Genomic DNA, 25,780 nt, shown 5'->3' with positions numbered 1-25,780 from the left:
AATGAATAGTATAAAGAATCTTAGGTTGATCATGGGCAGATAATACAGATTACTGGTACCCTGAGTATGTGGTTAACAATGTGTTTACAAAAATACATGAGTAGAGTCAGGTTTGGTAGGCTCAGGTAAGGAGTTAAAAAGTTAAAAATTAACAGTTCTCTGTTAGGAAAGGAGGGACAAATATCATTCTTCATGCTTATGTGTAAACACAGGAGTTGAATATTATCACTTTGAAGAACAGATTTGAGATACATAAAAATCTCCTGAACAGCTCCTTTTGGGCCAGTTTTGGAAGGTATCATTTTTTCACAGCCTGTCTACTTTGCCATATTTTTACTGGACTGTATCTTCACTAAATATAACGATATTTTGGTTCTGAAGATAGATTCAGGTTCCTTATGATACTAAGGATCACTTGAAATTAGCAGCCGGAAATCAAGGAAATGGTGTTAACATCATATATGTAATGCTTTATCTCATCCTTCACGTCCAGTGATTTGTGAGAACATTTTATTTCCTCAGCAAGCAGCACACATGTATAGGAAAAATGGTATTGCTCCTTATTCATATGCATGCTAATGAGAGATCCATTTAGTAGCAAAGATTTGTTTATATTCACAGGACTCATTATTTCCTTCAACAGCCAGTTAAGATCAAGAGTTTTATCAGTATGTTGTTAACTTCTAAATGTTCTTCATAATATTTAGGTACAACCTTTTTATATGCAGCGAAACATTGTCCTGCCACACACACAATTCTTGTTCTGTCAGTATTAATTGCAGTGTATTTTTCTGTTCTGTGTCATTGCACAAAATAATTGCTAACTATATAGTCAAAGTGAAAGTCATTGAGTCTTGTCCGACACTCTGCGACCCCATGAACTATACAGTCTGTGGAATTCTGCAGGCCAGAATACTGGAGTGGGTAGCCTTTCCCTTCTCCAGGGTTTCATCCCCACACAGGGATCAAACCTAGGTCTCTCACATTGCAGGCAGATTCTGTACCAGCTGAGCCACAAGGGAAGCCCAACCATATAGGACGTGATGAAGCAAATTATATTCATTCTTTGGAACCATTAAGAAGGAGGGTAGCACTAATGTCTACCTCTGAATGATGCCCAAGACCAGTTGCAGAGTGGATTTTAGCATGCCCAGTTTTTATTTTTTAAAGTAGTATATGTTTTTATTTATTTGTTTATATTTTTGTTCATCAAAATATCCATCTTGATAATAGTGGTTGCATTTGGAGAGGAAGACTTCTGAATATACACCTTTTATATTGCTGTTGGAGTGAAAAAAAGGTTTCATTTTAAAATATCATTAAATGAGTACGCTTCTCCTGTATCATAAGATTTTGGTGATAAGCAGAGCCAAGTTGCTGAATACTTCTCATTCATATTTTTAGTATACACTATACATTTTTACTAACACCAAAAACTAATTTTTATGCCACACAATGGTTTTTGCAAATTTAAATGAAATATATGCTAGCAGGCAATTGTAATAATTTGTACCTTCACACATTGTGGTTAGATAAAAGAATATAACCAGTAGTTCATTCTTCTTTCCCTCAGAATTTCATTTTATGATTTTATTTATGAAGTTCTTTAACTCTTTTTGATGTGACTTTACCTGTTTTTGCTAAGAAAGCATTGACAATATTAACAAAGAAAAATTCAAGTTTGACAAATATAAATAAAAACTTGTAAATGGCCTGAGATTAGCTGTATTAACTAAGACTAATAATGTTAAAATTTTTATCATTTGTTTGCCTTTTTAATATATTAAGCAGGTAAGAAAAGAATTTCTATGAAAGTATATTTATATGTTTCATATATGTGCAATGCATGAGAGCAAAATTGTGTCATTACTTTTTTCCTCTGAAGATATCATGGACTGCAAACCATTTGATAAGACTACTTAGCAGCCATCATGGAACATCAGGAACTTTCAGTGGCTTAGTAAACAAGTAAACTTTGAGAAATACTCTAAAGTGATTCTGCAACCTCTCATTCTCTAGAATAATGATTCTTCCCTAGGGATACACAAGCATATATATATATATATATATACACAAAGCAATAGGTGGCCAAGGTCCTATCTCAGAACCTCAAAACTTTCATATTTTTTAAAAAGTCCATGGGTAAGTTTTGATATATATTCTTGGTTATAATTCTGTAGTAATCCTAATTACTTTAAGCTACCTTTATCTCCTTTCAAAGTCTGGGTTTTTTCTTTTTTTTTTTTTTTGTAGCAACATGGAACAATATCAAGAGTTTAAGTGTTTAGTGCTATTTAGTGGTTCTCAGTGGGGCAAATACTAAGGAGTATATTTTGATTATCACAGTGATTAGGGAAGACTATTGGTTTTCACTGAGATCGTGCTTGTCAGACAATGTGGGACAGTCCCTTATAACAGAGAATTGTCTTGTGTCCTGTATAACTTTTCAATATTTTATCAAATACAAATCAGTAATCTTATAATTTGTAATACTTGCGCTTCTTTTTTTAAACAAAAATCTATCCAACAGCTCAATAACTTGTATGCTTTTAGAATGGAATGCTTTAAAATCTCAAGTCATGACATAAATTATAAATTTGCTTACATACCTCTGAAAATTAACTCATTCAGTTGAAAGGTTATTCTGGCCTCTGGAATAAAGCACAGTGTTCTTCAAATTCATGTTGCATTTGATTTTTTTTTCTAGAAGGGAGACATATTCAGTTTGCAAAGATTTCACAGATTGTTAAAGAAACATTTAGTCAACTAATTTCTAGTCAATCAGACTATCTGAAATGTAGCAACTCATTAGCTGCTTTTATAATTGAAAGAGGTAAGTGTGAGTATTTGTTATGTGTTTATAGAAAAACTATTAAGTAACTTAATGATACTGTGGTAGTATTTAATTAACTTTCTTTGCCCCTATTGATAGTGGTGCTGTATTAATTTGAAATAGCCTTTTCTAGTAGGTGTGGGTTGTTAAACACACATTCTCAAAGAGATAAAGTATACTGAACAGGAACCAGTAGAGAACTGCAGAATGGTAAAATACTTAACATTTTAATCAGTAACTATGTTGGAATCACTACCGACTTGAAATCTAACCTCATTATAACAAACATTGAGGACTCTATAAAAATTAACATTTTCTTCACTATCAAGTAATAAAAGATTAAAAAATGAAAAATCATGAATCTCTGGTTTTTCCTGTAATTATTATAATGTGATTTCAATTACATTTTATCTTTTATCCTTTAATGTTCTATATTGATATTAAAAGCATTTTAATTTTATATTCATCTCTGAATAAGACACTGTAGATGATAAAAAAAACAATTTCATATTTGGTTCCTATTCTTAAGGATTTTTTTTAATCTAGATAGGAAGAGAAGATATATATGATTATTCAAGGGTCAGCTTAGTTTGAAATCATGGAGCATGATACCTCCATGCTTTATTTTTTCTCTCTAGAGATTGCTTTGGTTATTTGGGTGTTTTTATGTTTCCATACAGATTTTACAGTTTGTTCCTGTTCTGTGAAAAATGCTCTTGGTATTTTAATAGGGATTGCACTAAACCTGCAGATTGCCTTGGACAGTAGTATGGTCATTTAAAAAAAATGATTTATTTATTTTAATTGGAGGCTAAAGTAATTACTTTACAATATTGTGGTGTTTTTTGCCATACACTGACATGAATCAGCTTTGGGTGTACATGTGTCACCACATCCTGAACCCCCCTCCCACTTCCCTCCTCATCCCATCCCTCTGGGTTGTACCAGTGCACCGGCTTAGAGTGCCCTGCTTCATGCATCAAACTTGGTTTGGTCGTCTATTTCACATATGGTAATATACATGTTTCAGTGCTGTTCTCTCAAGTCATCCCACCCTCACCTTCTCACACAGAGTCCAAAGTTTGTCCTTTACATCTGTGTCTCTTTTGCTGTCTTGCATATAGGGTCGTCATTACCATCTTAATTTCTTCCAGTCTTTGAGCATGGTGTATCTTTGCATTTGTTTGTTGTCATCTTCAATTCCTTGTCAGTATGTTACAGTTTTCTAAGTACAGGTCTTTTCCAAAACTCCTTGGTTAGACTTATTCCTATGTATTTTATTCATTCTGATATAATTTTAAGTGGTATTGCTTTCTTAATTTGTGTTTTTTGATAGTTCATTATTAGTATATAGAAATGCAGAAATTTTCTGTATATTAGTTTCATATCATATAACTTTACTAAATTCATGTATTAGTTGTAATAGTTTTTTGGTGGAGTCTTTAAGAATTTCTGTATATAGTATATCATGGGTGGCAGTTTTACTTCTTTCCATTCAAGTTGTATTCCTTTTATTTATTTTTTAATCTGATTACCATGGCTTAGACTTCCAATACTATGTGGAATAAAAGTAGTGAGGGTGAATATCTTTGTCTTAATCCTCTTAAGAGGACATTGCTTTCAGCTTTTCACCATTGAGTATGATGTTGGCTGTGATTTGTCATATATGGCATTTATTATGTTGAGGTATGTTCTATCTCTACCCACTTTGTTGAGAGTTTTTTGTTTTTAATCATAAAAGCATGTTAAATTTTGCTGAAAGCTTTTTCTTCACCTATTGAGATAATGTACTTTTTAGTTTTCAATTGTTTATATGGTGTGTCACATTGATTTGTGGATATTAAACCATCCTAGCATGCCTCAAATAAATCTCACTTGATTATGGCATATGATCTTTCTGCTAATGTATTGTTGAATTTGGTTTGCTAATAATTTGCTGAAGATTTTTTTGCATATGTGTTCTTCAAGCATATTGATCTGTAAATTTTTTTTGTGTGGTATCTTTCTATGGTTTTGATATCAGCATAATGCTGGCCTTGTAAAGTGAGTTTGAAAGTGACCTTTCCTCTTTAATTTTTTGGAATAGTTTAAGAAGGATGGGTATTAACTCTTCTTTAAATGTTTGGTAGAAGTCACCTGTGAAGCCATCTAGTTCTGGACTTTTGTTTGTTGGGAGTTTTTATATTACTGATTCAATTTCATTACTGGTGATTAATCTGTTCATATTTTCTGTTTCTGCCTGGTGGGTCTTTGGAGATTGTATGTTTCTAGGTATTTATTATTGCTTGTGCATTTTATTGGCAAATTATGGTTCATAGTAATCTCTCATATTTCTTTATATTTCTGTGGCATCAGTTGTAATTTAACCTTTTTCATTTCTGATTTTATTTATGTGGCTTGTCTTTTTTTTATGTATCTGGCTAAAGGTTATAAATTTTGTTTCTTTTCAAAGAACCAACTGTTTTTTCCATTGATCTTTTTTGTTTTTTTCAGTCTCTATTTTATTCATTTCCATTGTTATCTTTATGATTTCTACTAACCTTTGTTGTTGTTCCGTTGCTCAGTCATGTCCGACTCTCTGCAGCCCCATGGACTGCAATATGCCAGGCTTCCCTGTTCTTCACAATCTCCTGGAGTTTGCTCAAAATTCTAACTTTAGTTTTTGTTTCTTCTTATATTCTAGTTCCTTTAGGTATAAGGTTGGATGACTTGTTTGAAAATTTTCTTCTTTCCTGAAGTAGACTTATTTATTTTATTTTGGCTGTGCTGCATCTTCATTGCTGCACTGGCTTTTTCTCTAGTTGCTGTGAGAAGGGGCTACTCTCTAGTTTGACCGTGTGGTCTCAGTAGTTGCAGTGCACCAGCTTAATTGCTCCCTGGCATGTGAGACCTTCCCAGTCAGTCAGTCAGTTCAGTCGCTCAGTCGTGTCCAACTCTTTGCCAGACCAGGGGTCAAACCCTTGTTCTCTGCATTGGCAGGCAGATTCTTAACCACCGGACCACCTAAGAAGTCTCTAGACTTGTTTTAATTTCAGTCTTTTATCTGCTTTTGCTACATCCCATAGATTTTGGGTCATTGTATTTGCATTTTCATTTGTGTCTAGATATTTTTTTTAATTTCCTCTTTGATTTCTTCAGTGACCCATTGATTGTTTAGTACCATGTTGTTTAAAATACATGTGTTTGTGTTTATGTTTCTTTTCTTGTAATTGATTTCCACGTTCATAGCATTGTGGTCAGAAAAGATGCTTTATATTAATATGATTTCAATCTTCTTAAATTTATTGAGACTTATTTTGTGTCATAGCATGTGATCTGTCCTGGAGATTGTTTCACATACACTTGAAAAGAATGTATATTCTACTATTTTGATGAAATGTTCCATATATGTTCAATTCTGTCTGGTCTGGTGTGTCATCTAAGACCAGTGTTTTCAAATTAATTTTATGTCTGGATGGTCTGGCTATTGATGTAAATGGGGTGTAGCCCCCTACTATTGTATTATTGTCAATTTCTCCCATTATGTTTATTAATACATTCTTTATGTATCTGGATTCTCCTATGTTGAACGCTTTACATTTACACTCGCTATGTGTTCTTTTCTGATTGATCCCTTTATCATTGTATAGTGCCCTTTTTTATCTTTTTACTGTCTTTTTCTTCATTTGCATGGAAAATCTTTGTCCCTTTCACTTTCAACCTGTGTGTTTTTGTAGATCTTAAGTGAGTCTCTTGCAGGCAGTAATGTGTATCTTGTTTTCTATTCATTCAGCTACTTTATGTCTTTTTTATTGGAGCTTTTAGTCCATTTACATTTGAAGTAATTACTGATAGGTTAATACTTATTGACATTTTGTTACTTGTTTTCAGCGTATTTTTATAGTTCTCTTTTGTTCCTTTTTTCTTTTGCTCTCTCCTCTTGTGATTTGATGACCATCTGTAGTAGTCGAGTTTGGATTCCTTTCTCTTTTTTGTGTACATCTCTATTATAGATTTTTGGTTTATGCCTACCATGAGGTTCATATATTAATATAACTATATATATGAGTGATTAAGTTGATGATCTCAAACTGAGAAGGACTGGGTTATAGAAAGTCCACATAAATAGGAGGTAAAAAGAAAAATGAATGGTATCTTCTGAATATAGGGTTTCAAATCTCAAATGGGATACAGCAAAAAGTTATTCTGTTGCCTTTATTCATAAAAGGCAAAAATTTAGACAAAGTATAATGTAAAACATCTGCCTTTTAAATTGAGATATTATTGACGTATTTTTAAAACTTTGCTTCTTAGGAGACTCTCAAACTTTTTTTTAAACTTTTTATTTTGCACTGTAGTATAGCCAATTGACAATGTGATAGTTTCAGGTGAACAGTGAAGGGACTCAGCCTTGCATGTACATGTATCCATTCTCCCCGAAACCCTCTCCCGTCCAGGCTGCCATATAACATTGAGCAGAGTTTCACGTCCTATACAATAGGTCCTTGTTGGTTGTCCATGTTAAATATAACATGTGTACCTGACCATCCCCACCTCCCTAACTGTCCCTTCCCTTCAGCAACCATAGTTTGCTTTCTAAGTCTGTGAGCCTCTCTCTTTTGTAAGTAAGTTCATTTGTGGAAGACTCTCAAACTCTTATTTGAAGGTGTGGAATTATTGATATTTTTCCATATTTTTGGTCAATGGTTTTGCTAACTTTAAAATAGTAAAACAATTTTTCATTGAATTATAGGCCTAATTCACTCATTTAACCTAATCTCTTTTTATATTAATACCTGGCATTTATTGGGTTGGCCAAAAAGTTCCTTTCGTTTTTGAGTAAGAGACAGATTTTTTATTTTCACCAAGAATGTTGATGATGTTGTTTAGTCACTAAGCAATGTCTGACTCTTTGTGACCCCATGGACTGTAGCACACCAAGTTCCTCTGTTCTCGACTATTTCATGGAGTTTGCCCAGATTCATGTCAATTGAGTTGGTGATGCTATCTAACCATATCAAACTCTGCCACCCCCTTCTCCACCTGTTCTCAGTTTTTCCCAGATCCAGGGTCTTTTGCAGTGAGTCAACTCTTAGTATCAGGTGACCAGTGTATTAGAGCTTCAGGAATAGTCCTTCCAATGAATATCCAGGGTTGATTTCCTTTAGGATTGACTGGTTTGATCTCCTTGCAGTCTAAGGGACTCTGAAGACTCTTTTCTAGCATCACAGTTCAAAAGGATCAATTCTTTGGAGCTTAGCCTTCTTTATGGTCCAGCTCTCACATCCATACATGACTACTGGGAAACCCGTAGTTTTGGCTATGCGTACCTTTGTCGGCAACGTGATGTTTCTGCTTTGTAATATACTGTCTAGGTTTGTCATAGCTTTCCTTCCAAGGAGCAGGTGTCTTTTAATTTTATGGCTGCAGTCACCATAAACAGTAATTTTGGAGCCCAAGAAAATAAAATCTGTCACTGTTCCCACTTTTTATCCATCTATTTGCCATGAAGTGATGGGACCGGATGCTATGATCTTAGTTTTTTGAATGTTAAGTTTTAAGCCAGGTTTTTCACTCTCCTCTTTCACTTTCATCAAGAGGCTCTTTAGTTGCTCTTCACTTTCTGCCATTACACTGGTAACATCTGCATATCTGAGGTTATTGATATTTGTCCCAGCAGTCTTGATTCCAGCTTGCAAATCATCTAGCCTGGCAATCCACATAACATACTCTGAATATAAGTTAAATAAACAGGGTGACAATATACAGCCTTGTCGTACTCCTTTCCCAACTTTGAACCACTCCATTGGTTCCATGGAACAATCCAGTCTGTTTTCCATGTCCAGTTATAACTGTTGCTTCTTGACCCACATACAGGTTTTTTTAGGAGACGGGTGTAAGGTGATTTGGTATTCCATGGATATCAGACCCTGCCTGGGCTACAGTCCATGAGATAGCAAAAAGTCAGACGTAACTGAGAGACTAACACACAAGGTGGTCTGGTATTCACAGCTATTTAAGAATTTTTCAGTTTGTTGTGATCAACAGTCAAAGGCTTTAGCATAGTCAATGAAGCAGAAGTAGATGATTTTCTGGAACTTGCTTGCTTTCTCCATGATCCAATGAATTTTGGCAGTTTGATCTCTGGCTCTGCTGCCTCTTTGAAACCTAGCTCATGCATCTGGAAGTTCTCCGTTTACACACTGCTAAAGCCTAGCTTGAAGGATTTTGAGCAATAACCTTGCTAGCATGTGAAGTAAACACAGTAGTATGGTAGTTTGAACATTCTTTGGCATTGCCCTTCTTTAGTATTAGAATGAAAACTGACCTTTTCCAGTCCTGTGGCCACTGCTGAGTTTTCCAAATTTGCTGACTTATTGAGTGCAGCACTTTAACAGCATCATCTTTTAGGATTTGAAATAGCTCAGTTGGAATTCTGTCACCTCCATAGTTTTGTAATAATGCTTCCTATGGCCCACTTGACTTCACAATCCAGGATATCTGAATCTAGGTAAGTGACCACATCATCATGGTTATCTGGATCATTAAGACCTTTTTTGTATAGTAGTTCTATATATTCTTGCCACCTCTTAATCTATTTTAGGTCCTTACCATTTCTGTCATTTATTATGCCCATTCTTACATGAAATGTTCCCTTGTTATCTGCAGTTTTCTTGAAGAGATCTCTATAGTCTTTCCCATTCTATTGTTTTCCTGTTTCTTTGCATTGTTTATGTAAGAAGGCCTTCTCTTTCCTTACTATTCTCTGAAGCTCTACAATTCAGTTGAGTTTGTCTTTCCCTTTCTCCCTTGACTTTCATTTGTCCTCTTTCCTCAGCTGTTTATAAAGTCTCCTCAGACAACCACTTTGCTTTCTTGCATTTCTTTTTATTGAGGATGGTTTTGGCAACTGTCTCCTGTACAGTGTTGTGAACCTTCATTCTGTAGCTCTTCAGGCATTCTATCTACCAGATCTGATCTCTTGAATCTATTCATTACCTCTACTGTATAATCATAAGGGATTTTATTTAGGTTGTACCTAAATGGCCTAGAGGTTTTCCCTAGTTTCTTCAGTGTAAGCTTAAATTTTACATTAAGATGCTTATGATCTAAGCCTCAGTTAGCTCTTCTTTTTACTGACTGTATAGAGCTTCTCCATCTTTGGCTACAAAGAATATAATCAATCTGATTTTGGTATTGACCATCTGGTGATGTCCATGTGTAGAGTCATCTCTTGTGTTGTTGTTAGAGGGTGTTTGCTATGACCAGTACATTCTCTCTCTCAGAGAAGGCAATGGCACCCCACTCCAGTACTTTTGCCTAGAAAATCCCATGGACAGAGGAGCCTGGTAGGCTGCAGTCCATGGGGTTGCTAGAGTTGGACACAACTAAGCAACTTCACTTTCACTTTTCACTTTCATGCATTGGAGAAGGAAATGGCAACCCACTCCAGTGTTCATGCCTGGAGAATCCCAGGGATGGGGAAGCCTGGTGGGCTGCCGTCTATGGGGTCGCACATAGTCAGACACGACTGAAGTGACTTAGCAGTAGCATCAGTAGCAGTACATTCTCTTGACATAATTCATCAGCCTTTGCCCTGCTTCATTTTGTTCTCCAAGGCCAAACTTGCCTGTTACTCCAGGTATTTCTTAGACTTCCTAATTTGCACTCCGGTCCCCTATCATGACATCTTTTATGGGTATTGGTTCTAGAAGGTGTTGTAGGTCTTCATAGAACTGGTCAGCTTCAGCGTCTTCGGCATCAGTGGTCAGGGCATAGACTTGGATTACTGGATGTTGAATGGTTTGCCTTGGAAACAAACCGAGATCATTCTGTTGTTTTTGAGCTCACACCCAAGTAATGCATTTCAGACTCTTTTGTTGACTATGACGACTGCTCTGTGTCTTCTAAGGGATTCTCTCCCATAGTAGTAGATATAATGGTCATATGAATTAAGTTCTCCCATTCCCATCCATTTTAGTTCACTGATTCTTAAGATGTCAGTGTTCAGTCTTGCCGTCTCCTACTTGACCATGTCCAATTTTCCTTGATTCATGGACATAACATTCCAGATTCCTATACAGTGTTGTTATTGACAGCTTCAGACTTTGCTTTGACCACCAGACACACAGCTGATCTGTTTTGGCCCACCTGCTTCATTCTTACTAGTTGTTGTTCAGTCCCTCAGTCATGTTCAACATTTTGAGACCCAAAGAACTGCAGCATGCCAGGCTTCCATGTCCCTTCACCATCTCCCAGACCTTGTTCAAACTCATGTTCATTGAGTCAGTGATGCCATCCAACCATCTCATCCTCTGTCATCCCCTTCTCCTGGCTTCAGTCTTTCCCAGCATCAGGGTATTTTCCAATGAGTCAGCTCTTCACATCAGGTGGCCAAAGTATTGGAGCTTCAGCATCAGTCCTTCGAATTCAGGGTTGATTTCCTTTAGGGTTGACTGGTTTGATCTCCTTGCAGTCCAAGGGACTCTCAAGACTTCTCAAACATCACAGTTTAAAAGCATCAATTCTTTGACTCTCAGCCTTCTTTATGGTCCAACTCTCACATCCATACATGACTACTGGAAAAACCATAGCTTTGACTATACATTCCTTTGTCAGCAAAGTAATGTCTATGCTTTTTAATACACTGTCCAGGCTTTTGATAGCTTTGATCCAAGGAGTGAGCATCTTTTAATTTCATGGCTTCAGTCACCGCAGTGATTTTGGAGCCGAAGAATATAAAAGTTTGTCACTGTTTTCATTGTTTCTCCATCTGTTTGCCATAGGTGATGAAACTTGATGCCATGATCTTAATTTTTTGAATGTTGAGTTTTCACCCAGCTTTTTTTCTCTTCTCTTTCACCTTCATCAAGGAGCTCTTTAGCTCCTCTTCACTTTCTGCCATAAAGACGGTGTCATCTGCGTATCTGAGGTTATTAATGTTTTCCCCCGCAGTCTTGATTCCAGCTTGTGCTTCATCTAGCCTGGAATTTCACATGATGTACTCTGCATAGGAGTTAAGTAAGCAGGGTGACAGCATACAACCTAGACATACTCCTTTCCCAATTTGGAACTACTCTGTTGTTCCATGTACTGTTCTACCTGTTGCTTCTTGACCTGCATACAGGTTTCTCAGGATTGCCCTTCAGTCTTCCCCAGTAGCATATTTGACACCTTCCAACCTGTGGTGGGGGGCTCATTTTCCAGTGTCCTATGTTTTTACCTTTCCATACTATCAATGGGGTTCTCCTAACAAGAATACAAGAGTGAATTGCCATTTCTTTTTCCAATGGATCCTGTTTTTTCAGAACTCTTCACTATGATCCATCCGTTTTTGGTGGCCCTGCATGGCATGGCTCATAGCTTCAGAGTTACACAAGCCCCTTTGCCACAATAAGGCTGTAATCCATGAAGGGCACTGAGAACTTTATTGAGGAACCTATTCATCATTTTGCTATACTACCTTCAGCCATTTTTCAGGAAATTTTATAATTCCATCTTCCCAAAGCTTTTTTTTCTTTTTGAGCAAAGAACTATTCCAGGTGCTGTATACAGTCTTCCAAGGAATTGAAATTTTTTCCGTTAAGAGAATTGAAGTTTCAGTATCTCGCAAATACAGTGAGTGAATCAAAACTTCCCAGCCAAGCTGTAACAGTTTTTTCCTGGTCGTCAAATAAACCTGTGATCTAGCATCATCCTGATGGAAGATAATGCATTTTTCTGTTTACTAATTCTGGATGCTTTTCATCAAGTGATACTTTCAGTTGGTCTAGTTGGGAGCAGTACTGTTGGAATTGTTTGGTTTTCTGGAAGGAACTCAGAATAGAGGAGTCCCACCATGTTCACAAAATCACCTTTCAGTGAAGACTGGCTTTTGGTGGGGTTGGTCATGGTTCACTTCACTTGCCGCATGATTTCTTCTGTTCTACATTATTGTATGGTGTCCACTTTTCATTGCCCATCACAATTTGTTTTTAAAATGGAATGTTTTCATTATGTTTAAGTAGAGAATCACATGTGGAAATACTGTCAGGAAGATTTTCTTCTCTTAATTTATGCTGACCCAAACATCAGAATGATGACCATAACCAAGCTGGTGCAAATGATTTTCAACACTAGATCTCGATATTTTGAATATGTTGGCTATTTCCCATGTGACGTAATGTTGATTTTTCTCAGTTAATGACTGATTTGATCACTGTCATCTTCCACTGGTCTACTTGACCATGGAGAATTGTCCAGCAAAAAATCTTCAGCATGAAACTTTGCAAACCACTTTTGACTTCTTCGATCAGCCACAGCACCTTCTCCATACATGGGAGAAAACATTTTTTACATTTCAGTTGTGTTTTTATCTTTCTTGAAACAATAAAACATAATATGCCAAAAATGTTGGTGTTTTTCTTCCATCTTCAGTATTAAAGTGGCTACACAAAGATTTACCAATTTGGATAAATTTTTTTAAATGCATGCTGATAGGATAGGTGTCACAATACAATCTTAACAGTTGTCTCAAATGAAATTAAAGGAAACTAAGTACTGTTAGTGCCACCTTACGGGGGGGGAAAAAAAAACACAACGAACAAACTTTTTGGCCAATCCAGTAAATAGATGCTTAAATAACAGTTTGTTGAATATAAATATAAAAAGACGGTAAAGTAGAGGTGGAGGTTGAACATAGAGAAGGAGGAGGTCAAAATAATCTGCTTCTGTTAACCTTTTCTTTTCAGCTGGACAGCACGAAGTTGTAGCTATAGGCACAGGTGAATACAATTACAGTCAGTGCATTAAGCCAAATGGAAGAGTGTTGCATGATACTCACGCTGTTGTTACAGCAAGGAGATCTCTCCTCAGGTAAGGTAACAAATACATTTAATGCCATCAAATATTAATGCTCTTATATTAATATTAGCCTAAAGTAATCACATATGTATGTTATGATTTACAAGTGGAGTTTTACTCATCACTGAGCCAAGGATACGGTATTGTCTTACTTACCTAAGCCGTCTTATATTTTCATGTCACTTTTAGAAATATTAACTGCACTGTTTAGTCTGTGAATTTTAGTGTCTTCTATTATCACGACCTTATGAACTAAATTTTAAAAGCCATGCAATCTGTTTTTAAAGATAAAATATGTCTTCATTACTGATTAATGTAATCTGAGAGGATAGCATTAGATCTGGACCAAGTAGGCTTAGTAATACTTCACCCCTGAATTAGCCATACTTATCCAAAGGCAGAAATCAATGAGTTTCCACTCATGAAGTCTGTACAAAGTCTACCATATGGTAGAATATCAGTAAAGTATTTTTTTAGACTGGCAGATCTCAGAGAGAAGGGGGGCTGAGGTAAGCATGCCTAGTTTCTTTTTTCAAATTTATCAGTCACTGCTCCTTATAAAAGGAAGGAGTATCTGATAATGGAGAAATAAACCAGGAATTTTACTCTTTGGAGTTTTTTTTCTGTGAAAACACAAAAAGTGGGAAATAAGCATTATTTCCTGAGGTATTCAGCTTTTGTTCTCTCACGTCACTGAATTTACTTTTCGGAAAACTTTTCTTAATGGAATTTTTCAAACACAGGTGAGACTCAGATAATTAATACCTTCATTCAGTTATCAGCATTCTGATACCAGTATCCAATATTCATATCCAATTATTAGTGTATCCTGCTATATTAGGATTTTGTTCTTATTTAATTATGCATTCTCACTTTTTGTTGGTGGTGATTTCTTTAAAATGTAAAAAACATTTAGGCATACTGTCGTTTCTGAAAATCTTAAGTATGTATCTCTAATAATAAGAAAAAGAATCCTACAGTCTTAAAAGGAAAGCTACTGGGAAGTCCATGAAAGTAATACAGCTCACTGAAAACTACCTCTTTTGTGTTTATTTCTTCCCATCCTTGGTACTGTCAGATATACTGATGATTAATTTTTATTACATATTTCTGATGTTAGGATTAAAATTATGTTTTTTTGAGTAAGCAAAATAGTATTTGTCCCCTTGAGTTGTCTTTCAGGAAATCTGTTTCACTTCTAAATTCAGTTTATGGGCTTCATTATGTTATTCCTATACTCTTAAATTTTTGTCTTCAGAACCACTACGTAACAGGAACCATAATTGTTTGTCTATGTGTTTGGGGAAGATAAAATAGAAATAATGCAGAAAATTAATACTCCTAGGAGGCTGGGAGCAGAGATGTCTTGAGAAAAAGGGGGAATCAATAGAGAAATGGGTCTTTTGCAAGAAATGATAGTTGAGTACTTTGGAGTGGAGTGGTAGTCGAGGATTGATGCTTTAAGGCAGGTCACAGGGTAAACTGGGCTGTAGCTGAAGACTTCTCAAGGGACTTACATCTTCATTAAGTAAGACTAAGATTATTTTATAATAAAACTTGATTTATAGGAACATTGCTCATGACATGAATATAATGTTTAAGATACTTCATTTTTAAACATTCTTACTCAATAAAGCTCTTTTATTTTAGATACTTTTATAGACAACTTCTACTCTACTATAGCAAAAATCCTGCTATGATGGAAAAATCAATATTTTGTACAGAACCAGCTTCTGATCTACTCACCCTCAAGCAGAATATCAACATTTACCTCTATATGAACCAGTTGCCTAAAGGATCAGCCCAGATTAAGTCACAATTGTAAGTATATAGAAGCTGTTAAAAGCAACTAGGATGACCATTTATACATTCTGAATCCATATATCAAAAGAACAAGTAAATTCAAATCCATCCATATTTTCCTTCCAGCCTTCAGAGGTTATTTGTAGGCTGCAAGAGACCACAAATTCATTCTCCCTCCCCTGCACTGTCTTACCTATTACTATTACTTAAATAGTCCACATACTTCACTACTTTCTTTTACATGCTGTTGAAAATCTACTCCTTTCTGGTTGTAAGACTTTTTATAAACTTTAGGAAGTATGGATTATGCACTCTTCACAAACTAACACAGGAGTTAAGGAATGTAGTCTATTCTATAGTCAGAACTTCATTGTCTTGATGAATGGGTAGCATCAGTAGCATGATATTTGAACAACACAGACACAAAAAGAAAGTAAAATTTACTTTAAGTCTGACCATCTAGAAATAATTATGGTTTATAGTTTGTTTAAAAGCCTTCCAGTAACACCTTTGAAAACAAGGGTGAGTTTTCCTGTAGAGAAACCTCAAGAAAAATAATTTTAGATTTTTACTGTTTTTTATATTTTATTGGAAGTCAATCTTAAATATAAATTGTTGGTTTTCTTTTTTCATTCTTTAGTTTTGTCATTAAAAATTTTTCATTTGGAGAAAGGAAATAACTCAAAAATTATGATGGGGCAAAAATCAGATTTTTATTTGATTTTAAGGGACATAAAAATGGCAATAATATGTAATTTATCCTTGTGGGAGTTCTAAATAGGGTTAATTTCCACTTGGTTTTAATCTTATGGAACAAAGTCATTCCATCCTGGCTTGCTTTGGGTTTGCCTCTATTTCTGTTACTGAAATTAAGTGTAACTGGCAAGTTACAATTCTTAGGTATATGCAGATTTTACTTCGTTGGTTTTGATTTTTAAAGGAAGAAACTTTCTTTTCTTCCTCTAGGCGTCTTAATCCACATTCTATATCTGCATTTGAAGCCAATGAAGAACTAAGTCTCCATGTGGCTGTTGAAGGCAAAATTTATCTGACTGTCTACTGTCCTGCAGATGTTGTTAATAGAATAAGCAGTATGTCCTCAAGTGACAAGTTGACAAGATGGGAAGTGCTTGGTGTACAGGGAGCATTGCTCAGTCACTTTATACAGCCAGTTTATATCAATAGTATTCTTGTTGGTGAGTGAGATTTCAGTACCTCTTGGCCTCTTTCACTAATTACACTTTATCAGTGTAAAATCAAATTTTGCATGCATGAAGCTTTACTTAAGGTAAAATTCAGATCCATTATTGTTGAGGTTTTCATTTCATGATAACTTGTAATCACACTTAGTATAATATGACTTTTATGATCTTGTGAGAAGTCTAAGAATATTTTAAGTAAGGCAATTATATGTATTCTGGCTTGAACATATGCTTTTGTTTGCACAATATTCAATGTTTCCCTTTCTTTTGGAAGAAGGTGCTTTTTTGAACTTCTCAGGTAAGCTTATATTTAGTTATTCCTGAAATAAAAAATATTAAATGCCCATTTTGGTTCTTTGCTACTTTTATACTTTTAAAAATGTATTTGGTTATGAATTGGATTCTTCTGGCTTGTGAAGTAAGTAGGAAGTAAATAGAATACAAAATAAATGACATGAACTGATAATTAACTTCTTCCTTTGGTATTTATATTTGAATGGGTTTTCAGGTATTATCTCCTCAACAGATATTTTGGACACTCAGTTTTGTAGTTTTCGCAAAGCCTTGAGAGTTACAAAGCTTTAGTTACCCTTAGGAAACAATTTAAATTCCATTACTTGACTCTTCTTTGTTTACTGTTAATTTTTGGTAATGATTGCTCACATAAAAACTTTAGCTCATCATATGAGTAATGTTTTGTTTTTAGAAGGTACTGTTTGTTTTATTCTTGTGAGTTTTTTTATTGTTCTGTGTATTTAAATCCATTTCTTGAATAAGTTCTCCTATGGACTATTTTTTGGTAGTTCTGTATATACACAAAATATTATATTTTCTTGCCACTTTTGTTTATCTTGACTTTATTAAATTATAAAAAGGAAATAATGATTATTTATTTTTCTAATATCAAGCTTATTTTCATTGCTTTGGAAACTTGTTTCACAATTCAAAAGGGTTTTCAGTGATAAGTCTTAACTTCTGTCCTAGCGCCTCAGCCACCCTTTTACCTCTGTGGCATCCATTGTTACTAGTTTCTTGTTTCCTTTCCAAAGATGGTTTATGTTTATACTTTTTTAAAATTTTACACCAATGAGATAATACAGTTCACACTTTTCTGCATCCTACTCTTTTCATTTAATAATGTATCTTGGAAATTTTTCCCTATGAAGACTTTTTTCATTATTATTCATAACTCTCTTATGGTATTTCTTTGTATAAACATACTATAATTTATTTAACCAGTTGTGGGTTGATGGAACTTTAGATTGTTTCTAATCTTTTGCAGCTACCAAATGCTACAGTGAACCTTGACCTTTTTATGTTTGTCATTGACACAAAAGTAAAATATATGTAAATGTAAAATGAATTCCTAGAAGTAGAATTGCAGGTCAGAAATACATGAATTTCCAGTTTTGAAAATTATTGCCAAGTTACTCTCCAAATTATATTCTCACTAGCAATATATGAGAGTACCTCTTTGAAGTTACTTCTTTTTTTCCAAATATATATTTTTATAGATGATTTATTTCTTAAATTTAAATTGGATACCAGAATTATTCTGTTTTCTTTAGTCAAAAAATTCTCTCAGACACTTCAAATTTTTCTCAATCTTCTTTAAGAAAGGCTATTTTCTTTATAAATGTCTACAGAATGTCTAATAAATGTCTATACATTCTCTAGAGTCACAACTTTGAAATGCAAGGCTTTGGTTCTTGTAAAGAAAGATATTTTACAGTCTGTCATTTGTATAACATAACTTCAAAATATTTTAGTCTCTTAAAAGGATGGACTCAAATAGATTATTTTGAAATTATGTAGTATTCAGTGGTTTGGACTGGGGCTTAACAATTAGATTTCATAATTTGACTACCATCTTGTACATGGGAATGGGAACACCAGGAAGTAATAAAAATACTATAAGACTTTGTAAAATTACTCCTGATCTCTTTTCTTTGCGTCTTTATGGGACATATCTAGAGTTAATTAATTGGTGTTCTGTCTGAGAAAGCCAAAACAGATTTTAATGTTTGTTTAAAATGCAGATTTCTCAGCCTCTTAAGATCTCTACTCTCTCTCTGGGGGATAGCCCCAGGAATATACATTTTAAAAGGGCACCACCAGTGATTCTGATACAGATGATATGAATGGCTCATTGAGAAATACTCACTGTACATTTAAAAGTGTGATATGTACAGTTAAATGAATCTTAAGAGTTATTGAACTTAAGCTTCTCATTATTATATAAATTATTTTTATGCCATTTCTGATCATCTAACTCTAGTTTAAAAGGATCCAGTAATGTGGGATTTAATGACAATCTGTTCCATTAATTGGGTGCTCCAATTGATTTTAAAAATTACTCTTTAGGATTGAAATTCGCTTCCCTTTCACTTTGAACTAAATGACAGTACAGATTAAATCTCAATTATTTGATGATAAATGACCTTGTCCCTTTTTCTCTTGTCTTATGAAATCTTTTGCAGTTCTCTATTTTGATTCTTAAAAACGTAAGTTATTTTATCAATAATAGATCAGTTACAGGTGGAAAGAGAATTATATTTGAAGACTTCATTTTACTTTCAAAAAGTTTTCAGAGACTAATTTCATACTTTAGATGTTTTCAGATACTCATTTTGTCTGTGGTAATATTCTTTCCTTTTTTAAGAAAAAAATCTTAAACTTGCTTTTTTAAAAGGCACTATTATTTTAATAGAAAATAAAAAGACCATATGTATGTGTTAGTTAGTTTACTGTAACCCTGTATGAGAGACGCAAAAGAGACACAGATATATAGAACAGTCTTTTGGACTCTGTGGGTTGGGGGGGGGATGATTTGGGAGAATGGCATTGAAACATGTATAATATCATATAAGAAACAAATCGCCAGTCCAGGTTCTATGCAGGATACAGGATGCTTGGGGCTGGTGCACTCTGGGATGACCCAGAGGGATGGTACAGGGAGGGGGTGGGAGGGGAGTTCAGGACGGGGAGCACGTGTACGCCCGTGGCAGATTCATGTTGATGTATGGCAAAACCAATACAATATTGTAAAGTCAAAAAAAAAAAAAAAAAGACAAGATGCTTTTTCCTTTATGTATTTTCCTACCTAGCCATCACTTGTGTTACATATGATTTGTTTTCTCCAGATGTTCTGTAATATGTAGGTGATAGTGTCAAAATGTAATGCCTTAGACTAAATACAGTGTTTCAGATATGGTATGAGCACTGTATAGTTCTGTAATAATGCTGTATTCTGTGATTTAGACACTGTTTTTATTAATGCAGCTTCAGTTTCTATGGGCATACCTCAAAGGTAGTGTGGGTTCAGTTCCAGACCACCACAATAAAATGAATATCACAATAAAGTGAGTCACACGAATATTTTGGTTTCCCAGTTCATATAAAAGTTGTGTTTATACTATAGTCTGTTAAGTGTGCATTAGTATCATGTCTTTAAAAAAAGTAAGGTATATACCTTAATTAAAAACTGCTTTATTGCTAAAAAAAAAAAAAAAAAAAAAAAAAAGGCTAAACGTCATCTGACAACATGGGTTGCCAGACTTTCAATATGTATCTCTGAAGTGCAGTAAAGCAAAGTGCAATAAAGTGAGGTATGCCTGCATTACATACTTCAGCAACTGTTTCTGTTGACTTACATTTGTTTTGTTTGAGTATGTATTGTTTTGTGTTTTTTTTTTGCTTTCTAGGTGATGGGAATTGCAGTGATACTAGAGGCTTAGAAATTGCTATAAAGCAACGTGTTGATGATGCGCTCACTTCCAAACTTCCAATGTTTTACTTGGTCAACAGACCTCATATTAGTTTAGTACCTTCTGCATATCCATTTCAAACAAACTTGGAATATAAATTCCTGAGTCTGAATTGGGCACAAGGGGACATTTCTTTGGAGATTGTGGATGGCCTAAGTGGAAAGATCACGGAAAGGTTAGCATTACTAATTTCTTCAAATATTACATATTACTTAAGTGAAAGAATATATTTTAGTACAATTTATAAAAACTTTTAACATTTTTGAATACAGTTTTTTGAATTCTGAATAGTGATTAAAATAGTTATTGGGTGTGACAATTGATGCTTTTGAACTGTGGTGTTGGAGAAGACTCTTGAGAGTCCCTTGGACTGCAAGGAGATCCAACCAGTCCATTCTAAAGGAGATCAGCCCTGGGATTTCTTTGGAAGGAATGATGCTAAAGCTGAAACTCCAGTACTTTGGCCACCTCATGCGAAGAGTTGACTCATTGGAAAAGACTCTGATGCTGGGAGGGATTGGGGGCAAGAGGAGAAGGGGACGACAGAGGATGAGATGGCTAGATGGCATCACTGACTTGATGGACGTGAGTCTCAGTGAACCCAGGGAGTTGGTAATGGACAGGGAGGCCTGGCATACTGCAATTCATGGGGTCACAAAGAGTCGGACACGACTGAGCGACTGATCTGATCTGATCTGATGTTGCAGCTGCTGCTGCTAAGTCACTTCAGTCATGTCCGACTCTGCGCGACCCCATAGACGACAGCCCACCAGTCTCCCCCGTCCCAGGGATTCTCCAGGCTAGAACACTGGAGTGGGTTGCCATTTCCTTCTCCAGTGCATGAAAGTGAAAAGTGAAAGTGAAGCCGCTCAGTTGTGTCTGACTCTGTGCGACCCCATGGACTGTAGCCCACCAGGCTCCTCCATCCATGGGATTTTCCATGCAAGAGTACTGGAGTGGGGTGCCATTGCCTTCTCCATGTTGCAGACATTATACTAATTTAAAAACTTTTTTCCTAATAAGACAGGCCTAGAGAGGTTATATAACTTATTGAAGTTACTTAGTAAGTGGTGGAACCAGTATTTGAAGTCAGTTTCCAGAACTTTTATTTCTCTAGTGATCATTATCATTAGAATTATGTAATGTATTTGTTTTAAAAATTTGCTTTTCCCACTGAATCTGAATATCTGAATTTAGGGCTTAGAAATCTGTATTTTTGACAACTTTCCCAAATATTATTTATGTACACTTGAGTGTGAGAACTATTGTACAGTCCTATACTGATTTCTTGGAAAAACCCTGTTAATTGTTGGTTTTTGGTTTTTCTTTTTACAGATAAAGAGACTGAGATTCAAGCTAGGTTAAATATCTTTCTTAAAATCACCCAACTATTAAGTTAAACAGCTAGGATTCTGATCTGGGTATTTTATTTCTAAAGCCTTTGTTCTTCTCCATAATACATTATGCCTTTTACATATACCTTTGTAATATCCCTAACATTGATTATCAAGTAAAACTAAAATCCTTCTTTTATGTGAACATACATTTATAATGGACTAATGAATAATGTTAAAAGTTTAAGTGCCTAAATTTGCTTTCTTTGTGAGAGATGGATTTAAATTAAGATCCCATACAAATGTTTCTTCAGTCAAGTATGAACTATTGACTATTTTAACTAGTATAAATTATACTGTTTATGCTTTGAATCAGCATAAAGAAGTGTATCTCTGTTAATAACATACAAACAAAGCAGATCTTCTATGAAAGACACTGAAAACAGTTTACTGAAAACATACTTACAAAACAAAATTGAAATTAATGTAAAATGAGCTTAACTCATTTTTTATAGCCAAATGCTTGCTAGGTGATTGCAAACACAGAGAAAACAGATATGATCTAATTATTCAACCCCAAAGTATTACATAAGGCAAAAAACACTTTAGCAATATAATCCACAAGGAAGAACAGTTCTGAGTAATTGTGCAACAAATAACATGACGTGTCAACATTCATAAAGTAGAAATTACAATAAGATGATAAGTAGAAATATACTATTAGTTAGTGGAGGCAATAATTCACCTCTTTCAGTTAGTGGTAGATTGAATAAGACAGAATAATAAGAATATATCAGTCTTAATATTATAGATTTGATTATAATTAATCTATTAATCTTTAAAATTCTGCACCATAAAAATATAAAATATACCTGCTTTTCAGGAACCTGCAGAACATTAACAAAAATTGACCATACGTTAGGCCACAAAGAACATCTCAAATTCTGAAAAGTATAAGTGATGTAGACAGTATTCTCTGATTGTGATGCAATAAAAGTGTAAATCACATAAAGTCAGAATACTTAGAAACTCCTTTCATTGGGCAAAAGATGTTCTCTAACTTTTGACTCAGAGAGGGAATATAAAATGAAACCATAGAATATTTAGAAAACAGGATGTTTAATACATTGCATTTCAGAACTTTAAGTTATATAGCTAAAGCAAAGCTGAATGGAAAAGCCAGTTCTTTGGATGTTTATATCAACCAATAAAATAGAGTGAAAAATTTTATTTTAATACTAGAAATGTAAAATAGAGAACAGATGAAGTTAAAAATGATCATAAAAACTGATTCTGTGGGGGGGAAAAAAGCACTGTCTAATCTCATATAAAATAATGATAAAGGAGTTATCACAGAGAAAATTTAAAGAAATCGTAGGAAACTTCACTGATCACCATGCAAATATATTTGAAAATATGGGTGAAATGTATACATTTCAAGGAAAAGTTATTTCTAAAATTGGTACACAAGAGGAGAAAATCTTACATTATTTTCTTGAGAAAGCTACCAAGAAGATGCCCTACCTCTTTTTCAAAGAAAGCAACATTCTAAGGTGGTTCAGAGGAATGTTATAAACCTTTAAATAGCAGAAACTTCCAATGCTATCTGAAAAGATGGAAAAGATTCAAATGCTTTTCTGAGGCATCATTGATCGTGTATGCATGCTCAGTCATATCTGACTCTTTGTGACCCCATGAAATGTAACCCACCAGGCTCCTATCCATAGTGTTTTTCAGGCAAGAATACTGGACTGGGTTGCCATTTCCTTCTCTAGAGGATCTTATTGACCCAGGGATTGAACCCACATCTCCTGCATCTCTTGCATTGTCAGGCAGATTCTTTACTGCTGAGCCACCTGGGAAGCCCTATATCATTGGTGCTTAAGCTTGATGGAAGATTTCACACCCACCCCCAAAAGTTATAGACCAAACTCACTTTTATATCCAAGCAAAATTGCTAAATATTAGGAAGCAGAACCTTAAAATAATATATTTTATGCAGTACTAAGTGTAAATTTTTCTAGAACTGTGAAGAAAATAACGTAATAAAAATACCAAATTAGAAACTCTTATTAATAAATTTGTTATATTAATTGATGTAGGGGAAAACACCATATTTCATCTTTATAAATTCCAAGAAGACATACAGTATAGCTCTACAACTATTCTTGATAAAAGATACCCAATAAGAAAGTAATAGAGATTTTTGTTAAGAATAAAATGTATCTCTTATTTGTCCAAAAGTGTCATCATGATTCATGATGAAATCTCAGAGTCATTTCTACTAGCATCCAAAATAGGACATTATTGTTTACTGTTGTTGTTGCTATTTAAGGTGTTGTTTAATGCATTTAACAAAAGAAAGGAGAGACACAAAATATTGGAAAGGAGGAGGTAAAATGACTGTTTCCATATGGTATCATTTTATACCTGAAAAATCCAAGAGAATCATCTGAAGAACACATGTATACCTGTGGCGGATTCATTTTGATATTTGGCAAAACTAATACAATTATGTAAAGTTTAAAAATAAAATAAAATTGGAAGAATAAAAAAAAAAAAAAAAAACACCGCAAAAAAAGATATCATGGTGGAAAATTAATATATAGAGATTAGTACATTTTGTTAACAAGAGTGTGCGTTAACTATTGCTGCATATACTATTGTTTTAGAGGTTTAAAACACCAACCACTTTTTACTGCTCCCAAGTCCTTAGGTCAGCTGAGCTGGATTTGGTCAAGCTCTCCCATGTGTGTGGGGTCAGCTGTAGGTCAACTGTAAGGCAGCTTGGCTGATCTTAGAGGGACAGCTGGGCTCTCATCTTCTAGTGGATCAATCTCAGCAGGTTCATATGGTAGAGGAAGGAGTGCCAAGGCATAGAAACACAAACTGCTTGAAGCCCAGGCTTGCAACAGGCACAGAGTATTTTATTGACCAAAACAAGTTACAAGACCAGTCCAAATTCAAGGGGAGGAAGAATAAGCTGTAGTTGTTGATGGAAGAATCTGAAAAATTACATTGTAAAGAGCATACAAACAAGAATAAAGGATTTTGGCAGTTTTTGCAGTCTATCACAAAAACAACTAATGAGAATATATAATGAAGGGAAAGAGTTACAGAAGCAAGAACGCTATAATATGTGAACCTATTTTTATTAGAAACACAGAAAAATATATATATTTACGTGTGTACACATATGCACGTATATATATATGAAGGGTGATGGAGTACATATATTTTACTTTTTTAGGGAGTCAAATTGTACATTAAAATGTATAATTTCATGAGTTTACATACACATATATATATTTGTGTATGTATATATACACACCTGTGTAACCATTACCCCAGTCAAAATTCAGGATGCTTTCTTCATCTCAAAAAAGATTTCTATTCCCTCATCTAGTCAATCCCTGGTAGAATCACTATCTTAATTTGGATCATTATAGATTAATTTTGCCTCAAACAGTAGAAATTTTCCAAATATCCATATTTTTCTTTAATTCTTAATGTAATACTCTGATAACATACACTAATTTTATAAAAGAAATTAGCTTCAGAAAACAGTTAATACTCAGAATAATTTTATATAGAAAATTTCACTATCTGTGCATAATTGAGATAAATATACATTTTGTATTGATTTTAATCCCTGTAAGTGCTAACATAAATCATTAAATAATGATTAGTGATTGTTTCATTCTTTTCTACTTTAGTTCCCCATTTAAAAGTGGTGTGTCAATGGCAAGTCGGCTTTGTAAGGCTGCAATGTTAAGTCGATTTAACCTGCTTGCCAAAGAAGCTAAAAAAGAAGATATACTTGAAGCTAGTACATATCATGCAGCTAAGGTAAGTCTTTAAAAGAATGAAATTGAACATTGAAATAAAAATTTTAAGAAAATAGTACTGTGGTAATTTGATGATGATACATAGCAAAATAATGGTTAAATCTGATATTGCCATGTAGTGGTAAAATTAGATTTTAAATGGATATGTTGGAAATTGGATATGTGAATAAGT

General features: G+C 34.5%; 1 protein-coding gene and 1 long non-coding RNA gene across 4 annotated transcripts in view; one reads left to right on the top strand and one right to left on the bottom strand.

Moving 5' to 3' along the window:
- The window catches only part of ADAD1 (adenosine deaminase domain containing 1), an 85,834-nt gene that overhangs the window by 9,667 nt on the left and 50,387 nt on the right, over positions 1 to 25,780 (top strand). For all 3 annotated transcript variants that reach the window (XM_061384259.1, XM_061384261.1, XM_061384260.1), the window contains 6 exons: positions 2,708 to 2,833; positions 13,543 to 13,666; positions 15,305 to 15,475; positions 16,424 to 16,653; positions 20,364 to 20,601; positions 25,477 to 25,609. In XM_061384259.1, coding sequence (XP_061240243.1) covers positions 2,708 to 2,833; positions 13,543 to 13,666; positions 15,305 to 15,475; positions 16,424 to 16,653; positions 20,364 to 20,601; positions 25,477 to 25,609 — 1,022 coding nt within the window. The remainder of the gene's footprint in view (positions 1 to 2,707; positions 2,834 to 13,542; positions 13,667 to 15,304; positions 15,476 to 16,423; positions 16,654 to 20,363; positions 20,602 to 25,476; positions 25,610 to 25,780) is intronic.
- LOC133228653 (uncharacterized) lies at positions 1,136 to 22,722 on the bottom strand. The gene is made up of 3 exons (XR_009730322.1): positions 22,633 to 22,722; positions 2,610 to 2,703; positions 1,136 to 1,281 (listed from the first exon to the last, which is right to left on the bottom strand). It is a non-coding gene; the product is annotated as an uncharacterized LOC133228653 (long non-coding RNA).

This window comes from Bos javanicus, chromosome 17, assembly GCF_032452875.1.
Source record: "Bos javanicus breed banteng chromosome 17, ARS-OSU_banteng_1.0, whole genome shotgun sequence".
Classification (NCBI taxonomy): Eukaryota; Metazoa; Chordata; class Mammalia; order Artiodactyla; family Bovidae; genus Bos; species Bos javanicus.
The sequence above is the reverse complement of the archived record's forward strand: the minus strand, read 5'-3'. Positions and strand labels throughout refer to the sequence as shown.